Raw genomic sequence first — 18,303 nt, 5'->3', positions numbered from 1 at the left:
ACATACTTAATGTTATAATTCTCAATAAAATTCAATTAATATTAATAAATATGTTAAAAGAATTGCATGTTGCTAGTGCTACTGTTTTATCAATGGATGGTGGATTTTTCTGGGGATGTGGCATAAAGCGATGGAAATGATCCTCGATCTCGGTGGGCAACTTGCCATCCATTTTTATAACTTCGATTTATAAAGATCTTTAATATTTATTTAATAATTTTTTTTTTAATTTTTAGTACATCACGTTATCTATCATATTTTTCTTTTTTATTTCTCTTTCTCAAAGTATAAACACCCGTTGGATTGTTTAATAAGCATATTCCTTTCTTGGTACTGCCGTGGATTGTCTTCTATTCGTAGGCAAGCGTGTAAATATAGCTTAGCTTGTGGCACAGTCACTTAGAAACAAAAAATCTTTTGCAATGTGACATTTTATAATAAAAAGTGAAACTTAAATATACGATTCAATTGTTTCTCGTTTTACGTTTTGCTTTTTGGAGATTTATAAATAAAAATAACTCTATTGAACAAGCTTCTAGTAAAACTGAGAACTTGACTCCAAGATAATGTGTGTCGAAGCTAATAAATTTCATCCAGAAGATACGCTGAACAAAAAAAATGTGTTACACCTATTTCAATTACATTTTTATAGAGCTGTGTTTCTCAGTGTTTACAAATAAAATATTAAGAATGAAATATCATAAACTGAATTTTCAACCCCACAAAAAGATTTAAGATGAGTAAACTCAACGCTGAGGCATGATTATTACCATTGATTCTTAATTCCCACACCACTGAACATATTTATATATAAAGCACAAAAAAGATGGAAACTTTTGTTGAGCTCTCTCATTTTGTCCATGCTAGAATATTTATTATGTTTTGTTAATCATTATGCCTCCAAAGGGAATGTTAATGATCTTTGAATCACGTTGACAAATCAAAAACCGCTAATTACTACTTAGCAGCTTGAGAACCAAGCAACTCAGCAGATAACTCAGAAAAAGCATTTCAGGATTCACTTTAGCAGAACTTCATGCTTTCCTAACAAAACTTCATTGGAAATTGCAATGCAAATGTGCAACTTATATGTACAAATATTTTACATGATCTCTTAGTAGCAGATCCATCTAAAAGGGAATATCAGCCTCAATGGACTGGGAAAGAGGTTTCAATTGTGTGGAAAAGAATGTCATTGTGCTGTTTACTGGATTCACAAACGTGTTCATTTATGATCCAAAGAATGCCCGTCATTGATGAGTCTCACTAGGGGGATTAATTTTACACACGGCTAAATAATATGAACTTGATTGTTGCCATTGATCAAAATGGAGGAACCATCCCATTTCTAGCTCCTTGTGATATATTATAGCGTGTTATTGATGCTAAAGGTGCATGGAAGTATGGCTTATGTGGGATGGGCAATGAGATGGGTTCTGGGGAACATGGTGCAGGAGTAGGAAGTGCAATGAATGTAGGAATCTGCTCACCAGGCATCAACACTAACACACCTCTTCCATAAATTGTCATCTAATTAAATTGAACAGAGATAAAAAATCAGTAGCTTACGTTAGAGTAAAACAAACGGACAAAAAACATGGGTGCAATTTCTTTAAGTATTTTTATACTGTGATCAAAATTAGAGTTTACCATAATAAAATAAGGGAATTTAATGTTGTCGTAACTTATTGCAGTAGCACTTTAATTTTAGCTGAAAAATAGTAGCAAAAGCACGTACAAAAGTGTATTTAAATTCTGTCCCAAACTATTCCATAGACTTTTGGTCTGGATCCTGGTGAATGGAGGTTGAGTAAACAAGCAATACATAAAAAAGACAATTAACCCTTGCTGCAAATAGCTTTTGATGGTTACTTATATAACAAATGTATACAATTTTCTTTTCTTTTTTTACAAATTAGAAAGAAATATGAAGAGAAAAGAGGGTAAAGGATGATAAGATGAATAATGTGAGATAGAGAAAAGTTTGTAGCAGTAGAAATTTGTTGTGAAAATAATATAACTCAAACACTAATGAATTACTTCAAAAAGGAAAAGGAAAGAACTGTGTAAGAAGTAAAAAAAAGCTGCATACAATGTGAGCAGTGCAAAGTAGCATACAATGTGAGCAGTGCAAAGTAAAGTATTGGACTATTCTTGTTAAGTAAGTTTAACTGGTAGATATCATTATATTCTACGTGTGCAAGCAGTAAGCACAGCCTTCAAAGGGAAATAAAGTGTTGCCACATGCAGAAGTTGCCATCACCAAAGGCAAGTCAATTTAATCGGAATACGAATATGATGATACAATCATCACGCCACCAAACTGGCCACTTTTTAAAGAAACTGAATCCAATCTTTAACCAGAAAGTATATCTGATATTTTCATCAAACATTGTAATGCAATCATCTGGTGGGTAGGTAATGGTTTATTGTGTATCAAGGTTGATTGCTAGAAAAGAAACTATTGTCCTATGTACACGAAGCAAAAAACAATACAATGTAGTGAGCAATAATCATCAGCAATAAAGAATCCTCCCCACAAAGCATAAATTGGACTATAATTTGCCCAATTTTATAGCAGAATTTATCTTGGAAGGAAAATATAAGGGGTTGTGGCCGTACCTAAAGTAAGGGGGAGTATTTTAACGAAGAAAAATTCTTCAATCTTAAGAATAAATTATGTTACAGAAGTTTGGTACAATTTCTTTGTTTCTTTGCTATAAGGCTATGCCATTTGAAAGGAAAACACATGCTACTAACATATAGCAGTGTCCATAAGACAAGCAAACTAGTATGAACAGACAAAAAACACACAAGCACATAAAATCAGGGTTACAAGGTTGCCGTAGGTAAATAAATTACAATTTATGATATATATTGTCTTCCAAAGATGTTTGAAACCTAAAAGCCATTTCGAACTCTTTCCAACAAAATTTTCAGGGCAAAAATATTAAGATAGGCTTAACTTTATCACTTGTTTGGTCTGCAAGCAGGTAACTTTATGGCCCATGCAAAGTAATGGAAAAAATCATAGTCAAAACTGCATTATTATAGATCAGCATGCTAGGAAAGTAAAAAGAGAGAAAAGAACTCACAATTTCACCATCAAAGTGAATAGTTACACCATAAGCAAATGAAATTAAAGGAAAAAAGAGCACCTTGGGTGATAGATTCTCGAGCTTTACTCCAATGTCCATTTGGTGCTCAAGATCCATTTGAACTGGAACACTGGGTTCATCTGATCTTTGCCTAAGAAACCTCTCAAAAATAGCCAAAAGAAGAAACATAGAAATAAGTATGGCAGTGGCAACAAACCCAAAAGACACTGCATTCACAGAGTCATCAAAATGCTTCCAATGCTCAGGTTTTTGGGTATCATTAAATGGTGCCACCGTTGGAGCCGTGGCTTCAGCACCCATCACTGCATAAACTTTGCAGTACCACTTGTACATTGCTCATACTTTCTCATTACCAATTGAAGACAGTGAGAGTAACCATTTTATTTTATTTTATTTTTAAAATTTTTTCACTATTATATGTGCACATGATGATGGAATTTGCAGTTACAGGACAAGAAATTGTTTGTCACTAGTCAGAGATTGTTTAGTGAAGGCCGCAGATTGGGTTCCCATGTCTATGATAGGAGTGAAATACAGGAGACAGAGAAATGATGAGACAGAAGGACATGACAAAGAAGTAAACAGCTGTTCTGACTCACTGGGGTATAGAGGGACAGCATAAACCGGGGGACTTATAAGGTTGATTGAAATTAATAAAAACAATTTCTTATTTCAAATTAATCTAAATCACACAATTACTTAGCTTCAGTAGAATTTGTGTGTGCTTAGTTTAATCTAATCTCCACTTGTTTGATATGAAATGTGTGAAAAGAAAATGGGGGCAATAAATGTTTCTTTCCTAACAACTTTAATTTTGGTTCTAACTACTTAATTTATTAAAGCTCTTCCATCACTTTACACATAATAGCATCTCTGTAAAAATAATATTTTAACATTGTTTTTTAAGATTAAATTTAATTTTTTAAAAGATTTTTATTAAAAGATATTTATTATATTAAAATTATAAGAAAAAATAAAATTATTAATTTTAAACACTTAACAAAATCAACCTAAGAAAATGATATTAGCATTTTTTACATAATGAAAAAACCTTCAACTTGTAATAGAACAATTTTCAAGATTATGAAGATGGTTTCAAATTTGTGTCAACATTTTAATAAATTCAGGATATAAAAAAGAATTGCATCAAAATTGTAACGTTGTTACCCAATTAATGTTACTTTTGAGATAGATAAATAAAGGCCTAACTGAGAATGTATTGATAAAAATATGATCATCATACATATTGTTACCTTAGCAATATTTATATATTATTATTAATAATTATACATTTGGAATTATCTTCAACAACTTTTAAAACCAACTATTTATAAAACAATTTCTTAACAAAAAAATTCTAAAGGATTAAATTAAAGTAAAATTAAATTTATAAGACTGAATTCAAATACAAACTACAATTATATTAAAAAAATTGAGTTATTCTTGGTAGAATATTAAGAATTTAAGTTATTTGGATAGAAAGGAAAATAATACCAATAACATGAATAACAAAAAAAGTTTATTTGAATTATTCGTCAATTTAATGTTTTTGTTTTCACTGAGTGTGTTAAACATAACAAGAATTGAGATGATAAACACACAGAATTGAATGTAGTGTTTGAAATTGAAATAATGGACCGAAAAGCTGAAATGAAAAAGAAAGAGTACAACTCAGACTGAGTTCACGTGCTGTGCCATTGATTTCTATGCTCAACATTTCACGGGCTATGCCCTATGCTTGCCCTCTTTCTCTTTTCACAAAATTTAAATGTATTATTATAAATATTTTTATTTTTAAATAAAGTTAGAATTTTATTTGTATATTAGTACAATATTTGATGTCCAAGTGTTAATATTTTTATATTAACATGTATTTTATAAATATTAAGATAAAATTTTAACTTAAAAAAATGCCAAGAGGTAAATACATTAGTGGACCTAATTAACTACTACTGCTACACTATTATTATTATCTTAGCCACACCCACACAGGTTTCCATTTCCAAACTTGAGGCTTCAATTTCGTTTGGAATTTTCTGCTCAAATTTAACTGCTTTAAACGTGTTGTTTTTTCCAAGGTTTGAAATGGTAAATTTGACACCAAAACAAAATGCTAAGTTTGGTATCACAAAATTATATACGTAATTACTAGATTATTATTTCCTTTTCAGAAAAAATCTCTACGTATTTGAAAATCAGCTAATTTTTTATCATTAACGAAAAAGAATCTTAATAGCCACAATCTTATAAAATTTTATATCAGGAGAAGCATTGCTGGAAAAAGTTGTGAGGACAATTCCGTACTCTGGTCCAACGTTGGCCTGGAGTTGTAAAATTGGGTTGTCTTCAGTGAAATGATTGACAGAAGGAACTACAATCTCGTTTCCATATGTAAATTTAGGAATTTTACCAATGAGAAAACAAGTACATGTCTTGCATTTTCCCAAGGTAAAAGAGGACCCATTATTCAGCATTCACCAAAAGCAAGCCAGTAACATCAATAATGACTTAAATTAGTATATGTTCATAGTAATTTTGATTATTAATCATTCTCGAAAAAAGTCATTATTTTTAGAAGATATTCATATCCAAACACACTTAAAATTTAATTATGCAGGTAGACCAAACGCCCCCAAAATCTGGAACACGCAAGTTATCAACAATATCTAGCAAGTTACGTTTTCTTCCTCATTTATTTTGGTCATTATTCTCTTTTTTTCTGTTCCATATAAAATATATTTTTCTCTTTTTTTGGTCGAAAATATATCTTACTCTTATCCGTTCTACAGATGCTTGAGCCCATGTCAAGCTTTGGACTCTTTGTCTTATTACTTTTGAGTGTTCGTTGAAGTTCAAGAGCAGAACAGGGCCTGAGGCCCAATTCCAATAGGTCAAGTGGTTAGCACCAAACCAAAGCAAGCCAGAACTTCCATTGAAAAGAAAATACAATAGTTGGTGACGTGACGATTTTATTGATTAAAACGTGACGTTAATAAACATGGATTGAAATTTATATATCTTATATATATATATATGTGTGAATTAGAAACCATGAATTTATTAAATAATATTTATACTTTTGGTAATAGATCTAGCACCTTCCTCTGATGCATACACTCGCTAATGGATTCAATTTCTTTGGTGTACCCATCAATGTTACTGTATGACCCATGACAATGCTAAATGGGCTTTCAATGTCATAATAGTGGCTTCCGTTGTGTTAGTAATGGCGCTCTCAGTGGACATGTTACGCATTGGACTTTACTGCATAAACATTTTCAATATGAAACCAGCTAGACAAGACGCAACACTCAAATCACTGTTGATATAGAAATAATGTTTACAGTTAACACCACGTTTTCCATTCACCTATAATTCAAGAAAAATGTGGTTGACCACAAAATTTTGATAATATAACTTTAATAAATTGATAAACAATAAAGTTTTATTGAAAAAAGTAGTTATTATGCTTTTATATCTTTAGTACAATCAATCTGTTCTTAATAATAAGATATGATTTTTAAACATTTAAATTCAGTCTTAAAGATCAAAATTAACAAAACCCATAATTCGATAGTATATGCAGTACATGAAAATCAAGCATCTCTGTATCGTGCACAAATCCTACTGGTAATTTGTGTATAAGAATCAAACAAAATCTTCTGAAAATATTTTCACAGCCGCAATATATTTAGTGCACGTTCTCTTCTGTGATTTGTGTATCAAAACGTTTTCTTTTTTCACAACAAAAATGGATGCTAACACTTTTGGTGAGCATCAAAGGTATCTCTCAATCGACAGTTGAAGACTGTTTGAGATGTCGAGACCTCTAAGTAAGTTTTACTTTTTTCAATAAAGTCTTTTTCATGCACATAATTAAGAATCAAATTCCTATTACTATGTATAAAGACCACAACTATTTATTTAACTCTTAGTGATGGGTGTTTTCAAGTGGAAATTTTATAGCTTCAAAATGACACATGACAAGATGAGTTGCCAAAAGTTAAGGAATTAAATGTCTTATTAGAGCAATGAGAGAAATTTAATATCTTTAAATTATTGAACAAACTATTTACATTACTTGATAAGTGAGTGTGACGACATGCATTGGTATTGCTTATCAAAACGTGTGATTACATGGTGACAAATTAGTATTATCATAATGTCTAATTTGATAGAATAACTCAATAATAGTAAACTACTAAGAAAGACGAATATAAACTTGGTAGGACATTAGATTATTTAATAAATACAAAAACTATCAATTAAAGTGTTAATCGTTTGAATACGAACGCGAAGCACGTACGTGTGCTAATTTTAAATGAACCTAGATAATTTCCTCAAAATAGTTTCCAAGTACACTTTTTAAATAATTAGAAATTACGGACCAACAAATCATGTTATTAGAGAGAAATGTGGCGCAATCAACACCCCATGTTGTGTTACTTGAACCTCTTAAGCGTGTGATTGTATTTTGTTGACCATCAATTTTAAGATTGAAGTTAAACTCTGATCTTTCTTGAAAATTACTCAAAGAGCTAGAGAAAATAGCCACTCAAGCTGGTCCTTGAGAGCCGAAGTTAGGGCGTCATTTACTTGAATTGAGATTACTGTTTGTTAATTATTAAATACTAAGAAAAAAAAATTAAACAACAAAACTAATTTATGAACCTAACAAATTATGCAAAAAAATAAGTTATTATAATGGCTAACAAAATCAACCAAACTACATTTGTTTCGTGTCTTTTTTTGTCAAGTTAAGGAGATTTGGAACAAAAAGGAACACGCACTAAAATTGATATTACAGAAATACAAATTATTTTAAAAATAAAAATACTCACAGCCAAAGTTTCCTACGAATATCAATTAAACTAGCACAATAATCCTACTTACAAATATGGGAAAAAAGAAGAAGAAGAAATTATACAAAGCATTCCCCAAAATTGAGATCTTCTTCTCTATCTAGCAATCCTTTGCTTACTTCAGTATTCTACAGGTATTTTAGCAGATTTAGAATTGAACTTCGCCCTAGAGCCTCCAAGCGGTAGTCACAGCAAAAGTAGTGACAAAGATGATGGAAATAAAATATCTTTGCAAACCTGTTTCACGGATCTTTTCTTGCAAATTTATAGAGAGATCACTCGAAGATAGATTGTTCTCTAACATTGGCGAAAGAGTTCCATCGTAATGAGTTATGGATGATAAGAATACAAATATAATCAGTGGTTGAATAAATTGACTGTTGAACTAAATATGAATTTATCAACATTTAAATATGAATTCAAAATATCTTATTATAATGTCTTTATCATGAAAAATAATCTATTATATAATTCCCATTAAATGAGTGAGATAATTAGCGATGAGGAGAACAAAAAAAAAGAAAGAAAGAAGAGAGCATAAACCTGGACTATATTACTATAATTATACGATATTTTATTTAGTTTTATCTAATTTGTGAAGCTAACATGTTGATGCTGGAGGCAAGTGGCCACATTGAGGAACATAATACAATTTCCATCTTTTAGCACTTTACGTGGTGATACTATTGTTAGCATGGTTATGCTGACTTGCTGGACACTTGCTTTTTCTTTACTTTTCTTCATTTCTCTCTTCATGTTTCCATCTTTCCAGTATAGATCCTACCAGCAGAACAAATCTGAAAACTATGCCTTCGATAACTAAAAGATGTGTAGTTGCACATGCGTTTCATCAAGAATCATCAAAATGGAAACTTCTAATGCCTAAACTAAATTTTGCCCATAAACTTGTTATTTGGTTCAAATAAGGGACAAAACAACAATTTTTTCTCCGAAAAATGGAACATGATTAAAATCATGTGGAGTTATCTGTATGAATGCCTGGATAGTAATCGATCCTGAAAGTGATCAAAATTTTTTCATTATAATTACACCAAATGTCTCTGGTGATTACCAAACTATTTCTCTACACTAAAATGTTCCCTATCAGAGTAACAGAATAATATCACATAGTTAAAATAAAATCAATACACAATATTTAACATAAAAAATTTCAATTGATAAAAATATTATAGGTAAGAATAAAAAAATATTTTCACTAAGTAAAAGAAAAGTTATAATATCTTTTTAAATTGAAGAAAAGAATAATTATATACTCCCTCTTATAAATAATAAAATACAGTCACTAAGAGAACTTCAATAAAAATTCAATATTTTTCTCTATTTTTTTTTACCTCAATGCACTGACTTGCTTGGTGTTTGGATGCAAGAAAATAAACTAATTACTTCAATATATATATATATATATATATATATATATATATATATAGGTAAGATTTTTGAGTTTCTACCATTTAATTCATCGAACTACAATTAGAGGCTTTTGCACTCCACCTTAAATTCATAGCCATATAGGATAGGAAATTCACCTCTTATAGATAGTAAAAATAGCTTCTTCTTTTTTTTTTTTTACTTTTGTCACAAAAGTAGTGACTTTACTACTTACTGTGTTCACATCAACTATGTTTGTTAACATAGTATTAGAATCCAAATTAGAGAAATCTTGAGAGGATCAGATGTGTATTATTATAGGTACAAAAATAACAAGTAATTACAATAACAATAAAAAAATTTAAATAATTAATTTAAGAGTATAAAGAAAAAAAGTTAAACATGTAATGAAAAATTCGAAATTTGAAAAAAGTGAGAGATTAAAAAAACAACATAGGAAAAAGTTATTTTTCAACTATATATGAATCAGGTGTTATCTCAGCCTAGAGTAAAAATTAGTCAATAAGTTAAATATAAAAGAAGATAGTTGAGCTAAAATATTGTAAAAAATATCTAGTCTTGGTATGGTCTCATTTCAAATATGGTGGTTCACAATAAATTGGAGGGAAGAGTGATCAGCTGCTCTTTGGTCCCTGGCCATTAGTAATGTAGTCTCCATATCATCCTTACATTATGGAAGAATATTTCTCTTTCTTTTTCTCGCCTTAAAATGATAACACCATTAATTCTTGTGGTCTATATCTATTGAATTGTACCATTCATAGATGAAGCTTCAGCAAATATCAGAGGTTTGTTGAGCCTTTTGAATAGGGGACATAAAATATAAGCTGTATATCAATAAAGGGATATTTCAACTTGTGGGCTCCTTTAGTTTTTCTCTTGCTATATTTGCCTCACTAAGTCAAGACCTCCACCAACATCACTATTATTTTCAGTAAGCCACCTCCTCATGCCTCAGCACCAACTAAATCCAATGGAACCACTTCTCAGTAGCAACAATGGCAATGGCAACAGTGACTATGATATCATAAGCTGGTTTGAAGATGTATCCAAGAACGCTGGTTCAGTTCAGACTCAGTTGCTGTGCTATATTCTGAAGCAGAACTATAAGGTGGAATATCTTAAGAAATGGTTAGGGAACTACAATATCCTAGAGATGGATGCATGTGCATTGGAATCCCTTTTCACTTCTGTGGTTCCCCTTGCCTCACATGCTGAATTTGAGCCATTTATCCAAAGGATTGCAGATGGGGACACAAGTCCTTTACTCACTCAACAACCCATAACCACTCTTTCCTTGAGGTGCCATCTATCACCTTTTAGCTAGTGTTATATTTCTTTCACTAATTGATTCCTTTCTCTTCACGTTCTGGGGGATAAAATTAAGATTCATTACATTGCTGAATTTTCTTTAATTTTATGGTCATGTTCACATAAATAGGAATCAGAATATAGAATATTAGTTGGAGGCCACATATGGCTCTCTCCATTTTATTCTCAGTTTTATTGGTTATAAATAGATATGTGCTGAATCCATGGTTGTTCTTTAGTCGTTATTGTTCGTGACAAGGTAATAGGTCCATAGGTGCTAGTATGAATTAACCAATATCAGTCCCTAAAAAAGTAATAAACCATGACAGTCGTCTTTTCATGCATTTTGATTATATTTATGGTAAAATGTACTGTTTCTTTCCGCTATATACGTGTGTGTATTTGTTGGGGTATAATATTTCCTTACCTTTTCTTGTGATATGGAAATGGAAGGATCCCCTGCCACTTTCTGATAACTTTTCTTTTTCTTTGAATATATATATATATTTTTTTCGTTTTGCAGTTCTGGAACCACAGAGGGGAGGCAAAAGTTTGTACCCTTTACCCGCCATAGTGCGAAAACCACACTTGAAATATTCACTTTAGCTGCAGCTTATAGATCAAGGTTTACCTTTCTACAATATATGCTTGTGTTCCTATAATATCCTATCTATATCCAATTGATATTTGCTTATTTTGAAGTACTTAAAAATTGGTCCTTGTCTTTTTCATTGTTTGCAGGGTTTATCCTATAAGGGAGGGTGGAAGGATTCTTGAATTCATATACAGCAGCAACCGGTTCAAAACCAAAGGAGGTTTAACAGTAGGAACAGCCACAACACACTACTATGCAAGTGAAGAATTCATAATCAAGCAGCATAAGACAAAGTCATTTACTTGTAGTCCTGAAGAAGTGATTTCTGGTGGAGACTATATGCAATCCACATACTGCCACCTCCTTCTTGGCCTTTTCTTCTCTGACCAAGTGGAGTTTATCACCTCAGCTTTTGTCTATAGCATAGTACAAGCCTTTTGCAGTTTTGAAGAACTTTGGAGTGAAATATGCAATGACATCAGAGATGGAACACTTAGTTCAAGGATCAAATCACCAAAAATGAGAAGGGCTGTTTTGGATATCATATCTCCAAACCCAAATTTGGGTTTGAAAATAGAAGCTGCTTGCCAGGTGCTACAAGTGGTGGATTGGTTTGGTTTGATTCCGAAGCTTTGGCCAAATGCTAAGTACGTTTATTCCATAATGACAGGGTCTATGCAACCTTATTTGAAAAAACTTAGGCATTATGCAAGTGGATTGCCTCTGGTTAGTGCTGATTATGGCTCAACTGAAAGCTGGATAGGGGTTAATGTGGATCCAAATTTGCCACCAGAAGATGTAACATTTGCTGTGGTGCCCACTTTCTCTTACTTTGAGTTCATACCACTTCATCGACATAAAAAATATCCAACTTCAGTTGCTGATGATTTCATAGAAGATAAGCCAATTCCACTATCTCAGATCAAAGTTGGACAAGAGTATGAAATAGTCCTCACTACGTGCACAGGTATTAAACTGTCTTCACTCTCTTCTACATCAATGCTCATTTTCTTGGACACCTCTTTTCTCAGTTTCATGGATCATGATTCACATTTGAGCTTTGACACATGCCATATTTAGATCCATGCAGCAACATCTTTTGACTTTTGTTTTTTAATAAATACCAAGTAAATGCCTTTAGCTAACCAATCTTTAAATTGTTCAGAATTAGACAAGCCCGTTTGACCCGTTGTCGTACATAAAATAACGCCTAGTGTATAACGTTGGTTAAAGAAAGTAGCAACGTTCTTGTGTTACATATGCAAACTTTAGCCCTCATGTTTACATGAACAGGGATCTGTCTACTAGCTACTTGCATCAGGCCAAAAAGTTTTGGCCGAATATCGCAGAACTTTAGGAAAGTTGGTTCAGAGATGTACAAAGCATGGATTTATGATTGATTGAAGAGAAATGCATACTGACAAATGGGTGAAAGACATCGAATATATGGACTCTAATGGTTGCTAATAATGGGCATCATTAATGGATGGCAGTGGGTATTTGTTTTAATAAAAAAATATTTTAAAATTTTGATTCAAATATAATTAAAAAACCTAAAAAATTATACTTAAGTTTTGGCTTTTCAAAAATGTAGTTTTAGAATTATAAAAAGAAGTGATGTTTTTAGGATAATTAAATTATTCTAAACATATTTAACTTTTTAATAATCTGATCATAATTGGCTTTAATGGATATAACTAGTTGAGATTAATTATTAAAATATTATATCACAAAAAGTTCTTTTCTAAAAATATCGTTTAAAAATAATCATGTCACCACGTAAACATAAACTCAGAATAGGAGGGCACCGACGACAAACAACCCACGTTTTGTATGTTGGGCACTCCTGTGACTTGGTTGCATTTCGTTACTTTCATTGATGTTAGTTACCCCATCATTTCAGACTTTTATTATGGAACAATTCTTGTATAAAGTGTTTATAGATATATAAATTGAAACTCAATATACATAAATACAACAATAAGGTAATTAATTTTGTTATTAGTAATTTGAAAGCTAAATAATAGTAATAATAATGATGATTTATGTTGATAATTTTCAGGACTATACAGGTGCAGGTTAGGGGATGTGGTGGAAGTGGCTGGCTTTCACAATGGGACCCCAAAATTGAACTTTGTATGCAGAAGAAAGCTAATACTGACAGTGAATATAGACAAAAACACAGAGAAGGACCTTCAACTAGTGGTGGAGAGGGGTTCTGAGCTTCTGAATGAGGCAAAAGCTGAGCTTGTTGATTTCACTAGTTATGCCAACGTGTCAAACGAACCAGGGCATTATGTAATTTACTGGGAGATAAAAGGGGAAGTTGAGGACAAGGTACTAGGCGCATGTTGCACTGAAATGGACAAGTGTTTTGCTGATCATGGCTACGTGGTGTCTAGAAAAACCAACTCAATAGGGCCCCTTCAGCTTTGCATTGTGGAGAGAGGGACTTTCAAGAAGATTTTGGACAATTTCATTGCAAATGGGGCAGCTTTGAGCCAATTCAAGACCCCGAGATGCACTAATAATCATACCCTCCTTAAAATTTTAAGTTCTTCCACCATTCAAAGGTTTCGTAGCACTGCATATGCCTCAAAGGAACAGTGATATGAATGTGGCCCGCTGTTATGTACCATTCTAACGTGCGATCGTACAAAGCCTTCTAAGAAAACTGTGTCTTAATGTTAGTCTACCATAATATACCTATTTTAATGGATGCTTCTATATAGTTGGAAGGAAAAAAAATTAATGATTTGCGAACTCAAATGTTAAATGAAAATAAAATTTCAAGATAAATTAAAAAAATTAACTTATCTTATTTTATTTAATAAAAATACTTAAGAATAAAAACAAAATTTAGAAACATTATCTAATTTTAAGTTGATAAATTATGTGAAATAAACTAAATGCTATAATTAATAATCATTGAAAAACTTATAATTGTTAATCTTTAAGCTTTTAAATAACTAAATATAGATAATTTTGTCACTTTATACCTATTAATTGATTCATTTGATTGAATAATTAGTTTTATTACACAATTTAATTAATTAAATTATCACCTTTTAACTAACTAATTCATTAGTTTTATCAAACACATGGCCTTTGAGAACATTTCTTGTATTTTAGCCCAAAGTTTAAATTGAAAATTTTTGACAAAGCGCCTCTCCTCAAGATTTTAATCTTTGCATAGCTAATGCCTTAGGTTTATGTACACTTGTTAAATTTTTTTAGCAAAAATATTAAATTGGTCCTCTAATTTTATATTATATTTTATTTTGATTTCTTAATTTTTAAAAAAAATCTTTTAGTTCTTTAATTTTTCGTGTTCTAAATAAATAATTTTTTTTACAAAAATATTAAACTATGTTGACTTATTTTTTATTATTAGTTATAAATGTTGTTCATGCACGTATTCATTCTTTCTTTGTTACTTCGTAGCCATGTTTTTCTTTCCTTCCAGCTCCTCCTCCTTCTTCTTGTCAGACTAAATATGAAATCAAGATGCACAATCAAATTAGGAACCACATCATGGTTGACCAAGTTTGCAGCTATACAACACATATTACAATATACCAACTACTGCCACCATGAAGCTTTGTTACATTAAATGGGGCAGGATACACATTTTAAGGAAAAGTAAGCTTGTTGTAATCTTGAGTTACAGCAAGAGGGATGTGTGTATTTTACTAAAAAAGTTCACATAATATAAGGCATTTATTACACTATTATCGGTTATTGAATTATTGGTTCTAAATTTTCAACAATATTTTTATTGATGTTATTTGATAAAAATATTAAAAGAAAAAAGAATATTGTTGTGTTGGTATTTGTCGTGTTGGTAAAGTCAAATAGGGTATTACAAAATTTAAGAAACGGGTGGGATTTGAAACCATTATATTGTCCATGCCAGCTCTTCTAAGCTTTTAACTAAAGCAACACCACGTTGAGCTTCCATGGACCATAAATATTTGAAAGAGAAAGTTCCCTAAATAACCAGATAAGATTATGAAAAGGACTGAGGTATGGTCACAAATGATGACAACTTTAACTCGTTCAGCAAACTTTGTCACTCTTGTATGTTAATTAATACATTATAAATTCCCCCTTCTATTTTATTTATAAAAATTAAAAATTAAATTATTATATTAAAAAATTAATTAATTCAATTACATTTTTTTATAAATATAAATCTTATTATAATATCAAATAATGTAATTGATATAGTTGTTCCCTCATAAATATATATTTAACAATAAAAGAATATATAAAAAATTAATACATCTTATATATATATATATAGTTGGGGGTTCAATTAAACTCATAAATAAATTAGAGTGACCGACGGTGGGAACAGAACAGATGGTCCAGCACTTGGGATTGTTCTTCAATTCTCTCGGTCAGATTCCCACGCGGAGTCAACTTATTAAATGTTTTATTTAAAATTTTAAGAGATATTTTTTTATGTTTCTTTCTGAAATATGCATACGAAGAGATATACAAATATTTATTTTTAATTATATAAGTAACAATATCAATCTATTAATTAAATCCATAAACTATTTGATAAATTCTGGGATAAATTATATTTGTACTTTTTTTTGGTGAATGGTGACATATATTGAAAAAAAAATAATACTAAATACATTTCATTACACATCTTAAATTATTCCAAAAACTAATACTATATATTTTTAAATGTTAATATAATATTTTATTTTATAGTGATCTATTCACACGCAATAAAAATTCCAATTTCATTTTATCTTTTTATATTTTCAAATTTATTTATTATTTTTGTACTATATCAAATTTTTCAACAGTTTTAAGTTAATTTTTTTATATTTACTTAATTCAATTTTAAGATTACTAATTACAGTTTTCATTCTGATTATAATATTTCTTTTACTATACTACAAATTTTAATGTAATGAGAAAAAAAGTCCAGCGGATGAATTAGGAAAATGTGAAATTATAAGGATACAAAATTGAATTAATCCTACAATTTAGCTTACAGATGGTTATTTTTATTTTCTATTTACTTGAATTATTATTTAATTTTTTTCATCTCTTTTTATATGTGGAGAGAGAGATAGAGAGAGATATGAAACATAAAATAAATCTGATTATTTATTGAAATTAATTATTAAACTTCCTAATTATTATTTATTAATTGATTCAAATAATATTAATATTTTATATGAATAAAAGAGTATTATTTAAATAATAATAATTAATATATACTCAGTTTTGATAAATTTTTAAAGAAATTTATATAAATGAAACAAATTAATATAATAAATAATTTTTTTCACGAGTTATAAATAACTTATCTTCTTAAATTTTATAAAAAATTAATGAATTTCTTTAAATAATAAAAAACATAATTTTATTTTAAATTTTATAAAAATAAATTTTTATTTTACTACTTTAATTTTAACTCTTATAATATTTATATATTGAAAAGTTTATTTAAATCGATTCATAGTTTTAAACTTTCTTTAGACAGATAAATAAGAATATAGGTGGTATTTATAAAAAAATAATTTAATTTTGTTTGTTTTTATAATTGTATATTAAATAATGACTTATATATACAGTGAAATCATGTTTCATTAAAAGCAACAATTGCTGGCAAACAATATTATTCTTGATCGTGAGTGACAATACGATAGTTTTTTTTAACAAGTATTTTTAAAAATGAAAAAATAATAATTTTATTCTTTAAGTTTAATTTACATTTCAGTTTTATTTTTTATTTTAATTGTATTTTAACTTTATATTTAGTTATAATGTATTTTTTATTCTAAAATGTGTTTCCTCACTTAACGAAAGCTTCAAAAGTGACATTTATGCTGATAATTCAGTCTTAGTTAGTAATAAAATATATCATAGTGTTATCATTGAGAGTAAATTAATGACTAAATTTAAGGTTTAAATAATTTTAAAAACTAAATAATGAAAAAACATAAAGTTTATTTTTCTCACTGGCAATTCCTTTGTTCTTTTTCTACTTTTTTAACTTTCGGTTCCAAATGGAAAAGTGTGAGAACATAGACCTTGGCCCATTTTCAACACTAAGAGTGGGCTTTATTGCCCCCAAAAATGGCTCTTATGTTGGCAACTCTCTTCTATTAGAAGGATGTATTTAGGAATAAAACTATTTTTATACGATAGTTAAACAAAAAAATTTGATTATAATTTATACATACCAACATTATGTATTATCAAATGCTAATCCTAAAATGGTTCAAACATGAAAAACCAAGATACTACTACTGTACGTGACGTTGGCGAAAACTTGTTTTCAAGTGTGATTGTCGATTATGACCATGATTGACCAATCACTAGCACTATAAAAAATTATTATTTATTAATAAATAAAATATTATCAAGTGTTAAAATATTTTTTATTTGATAAAAATTAAATTATTAGTAAAAACTTTAAAGATTTATACTGATAAATAATAAAAAATATTAACATTTGTACATGGATAGCACATTTTATGATGTGTACTAATAAATTTTTTTTAATATAATGTATCATAGTTTTGGTTTTATACTAACAATTTAATATTTATTAGAGAAAAATGCGTGCTAACGAAGGTTATTTCAATAAAAGGAAATGCACATAAGTAGCGTTATTAGAAACTAAAATGAAGCTATACAGGACAAATAAAATGCACAAGTGAAAGCATATACAAATTCTAAAATTAAATGTAGAAAATAACAAGAACAGACAAGGGTGAAATTGGAAAATAACTTGCACCAAAACATTTTCCAATTTAGCTCTAAATGACTCTTTACATCAAGAGATTTTTCTGTTTTGGGGTCAAATTTTGCTACCTTTTTTTCACCTATCTTATAATAGGTTGGGCCATAGGCCCAAATTGTTTTGAAATGTGCAATTTAAGCGGAGATTTTCCATAGTTCTCTCAGGAGACAGGGTGCAATTCTTACCAATGGCGAAGCTCGAAGAAATTAACGATTCGGCGGCAAAAAT

General features: G+C 29.8%; 2 protein-coding genes across 3 annotated transcripts; one reads left to right on the top strand and one right to left on the bottom strand.

The window, feature by feature from the left end:
• Nucleotides 1-1,185: 1,185 nt before the first annotated feature.
• LOC113859167 lies at nucleotides 1,186-3,619 on the bottom strand. Its single transcript, XM_027491984.1, has 2 exons — nucleotides 3,159-3,619; nucleotides 1,186-1,530 (listed from the first exon to the last, which is right to left on the bottom strand). The coding sequence occupies exons 1-2, from the start codon at nucleotides 3,450-3,452 to the stop codon at nucleotides 1,324-1,326; spliced, it is 501 nt and encodes a 166-aa protein (XP_027347785.1). The 5' UTR covers nucleotides 3,453-3,619; the 3' UTR covers nucleotides 1,186-1,323.
• A 6,581-nt stretch (nucleotides 3,620-10,200) lies between these two features.
• Nucleotides 10,201-14,054, top strand: LOC113858529 (indole-3-acetic acid-amido synthetase GH3.10-like). Of its 2 annotated transcripts, XM_027491216.1 has the most exons (4): nucleotides 10,201-10,693; nucleotides 11,226-11,327; nucleotides 11,444-12,264; nucleotides 13,360-14,054. In XM_027491216.1, the coding sequence occupies exons 1-4, from the start codon at nucleotides 10,341-10,343 to the stop codon at nucleotides 13,905-13,907; spliced, it is 1,824 nt and encodes a 607-aa protein (XP_027347017.1). In that variant the 5' UTR covers nucleotides 10,201-10,340; the 3' UTR covers nucleotides 13,908-14,054. The 2 variants fall into 2 exon arrangements, with proteins under 2 accessions (XP_027347017.1, XP_027347018.1); XM_027491217.1 differs by lacking the exon at nucleotides 11,226-11,327 and having other exon boundaries at nucleotides 10,267-10,693; nucleotides 13,360-14,009.
• The last annotated feature ends 4,249 nt before the right edge of the window (nucleotides 14,055-18,303 follow it).

This window comes from Abrus precatorius, unplaced genomic scaffold, assembly GCF_003935025.1.
Source record: "Abrus precatorius isolate BTA unplaced genomic scaffold, Abrus_2018 Scaffold2, whole genome shotgun sequence".
NCBI classification, from domain to species: domain Eukaryota; kingdom Viridiplantae; phylum Streptophyta; class Magnoliopsida; order Fabales; family Fabaceae; genus Abrus; species Abrus precatorius.
The sequence above is the reverse complement of the archived record's forward strand: the minus strand, read 5'-3'. Positions and strand labels throughout refer to the sequence as shown.

Coding starts and splice junctions, on each gene's coding strand:
- LOC113858529 (XM_027491216.1), top strand. CDS start 10,341: ATGCCTCAGCACCAACTAAATCCAATGGAACCACTTCTCAGTAGCAAC. Junction 10,694..11,225: donor ATAACCACTCTTTCCTTGAG/GTGCCATCTATC, acceptor TTCGTTTTGCAG/TTCTGGAACCACAGAGGGGA. Junction 12,265..13,359: donor AGTCCTCACTACGTGCACAG/GTATTAAACTGT, acceptor GATAATTTTCAG/GACTATACAGGTGCAGGTTA.
- LOC113859167 (XM_027491984.1), bottom strand. CDS start 3,452: ATGTACAAGTGGTACTGCAAAGTTTATGCAGTGATGGGTGCTGAAGCC. Junction 1,531..3,158: donor TCGAGAATCTATCACCCAAG/GTGCTCTTTTTT, acceptor CAATTTAATTAG/ATGACAATTTATGGAAGAGG.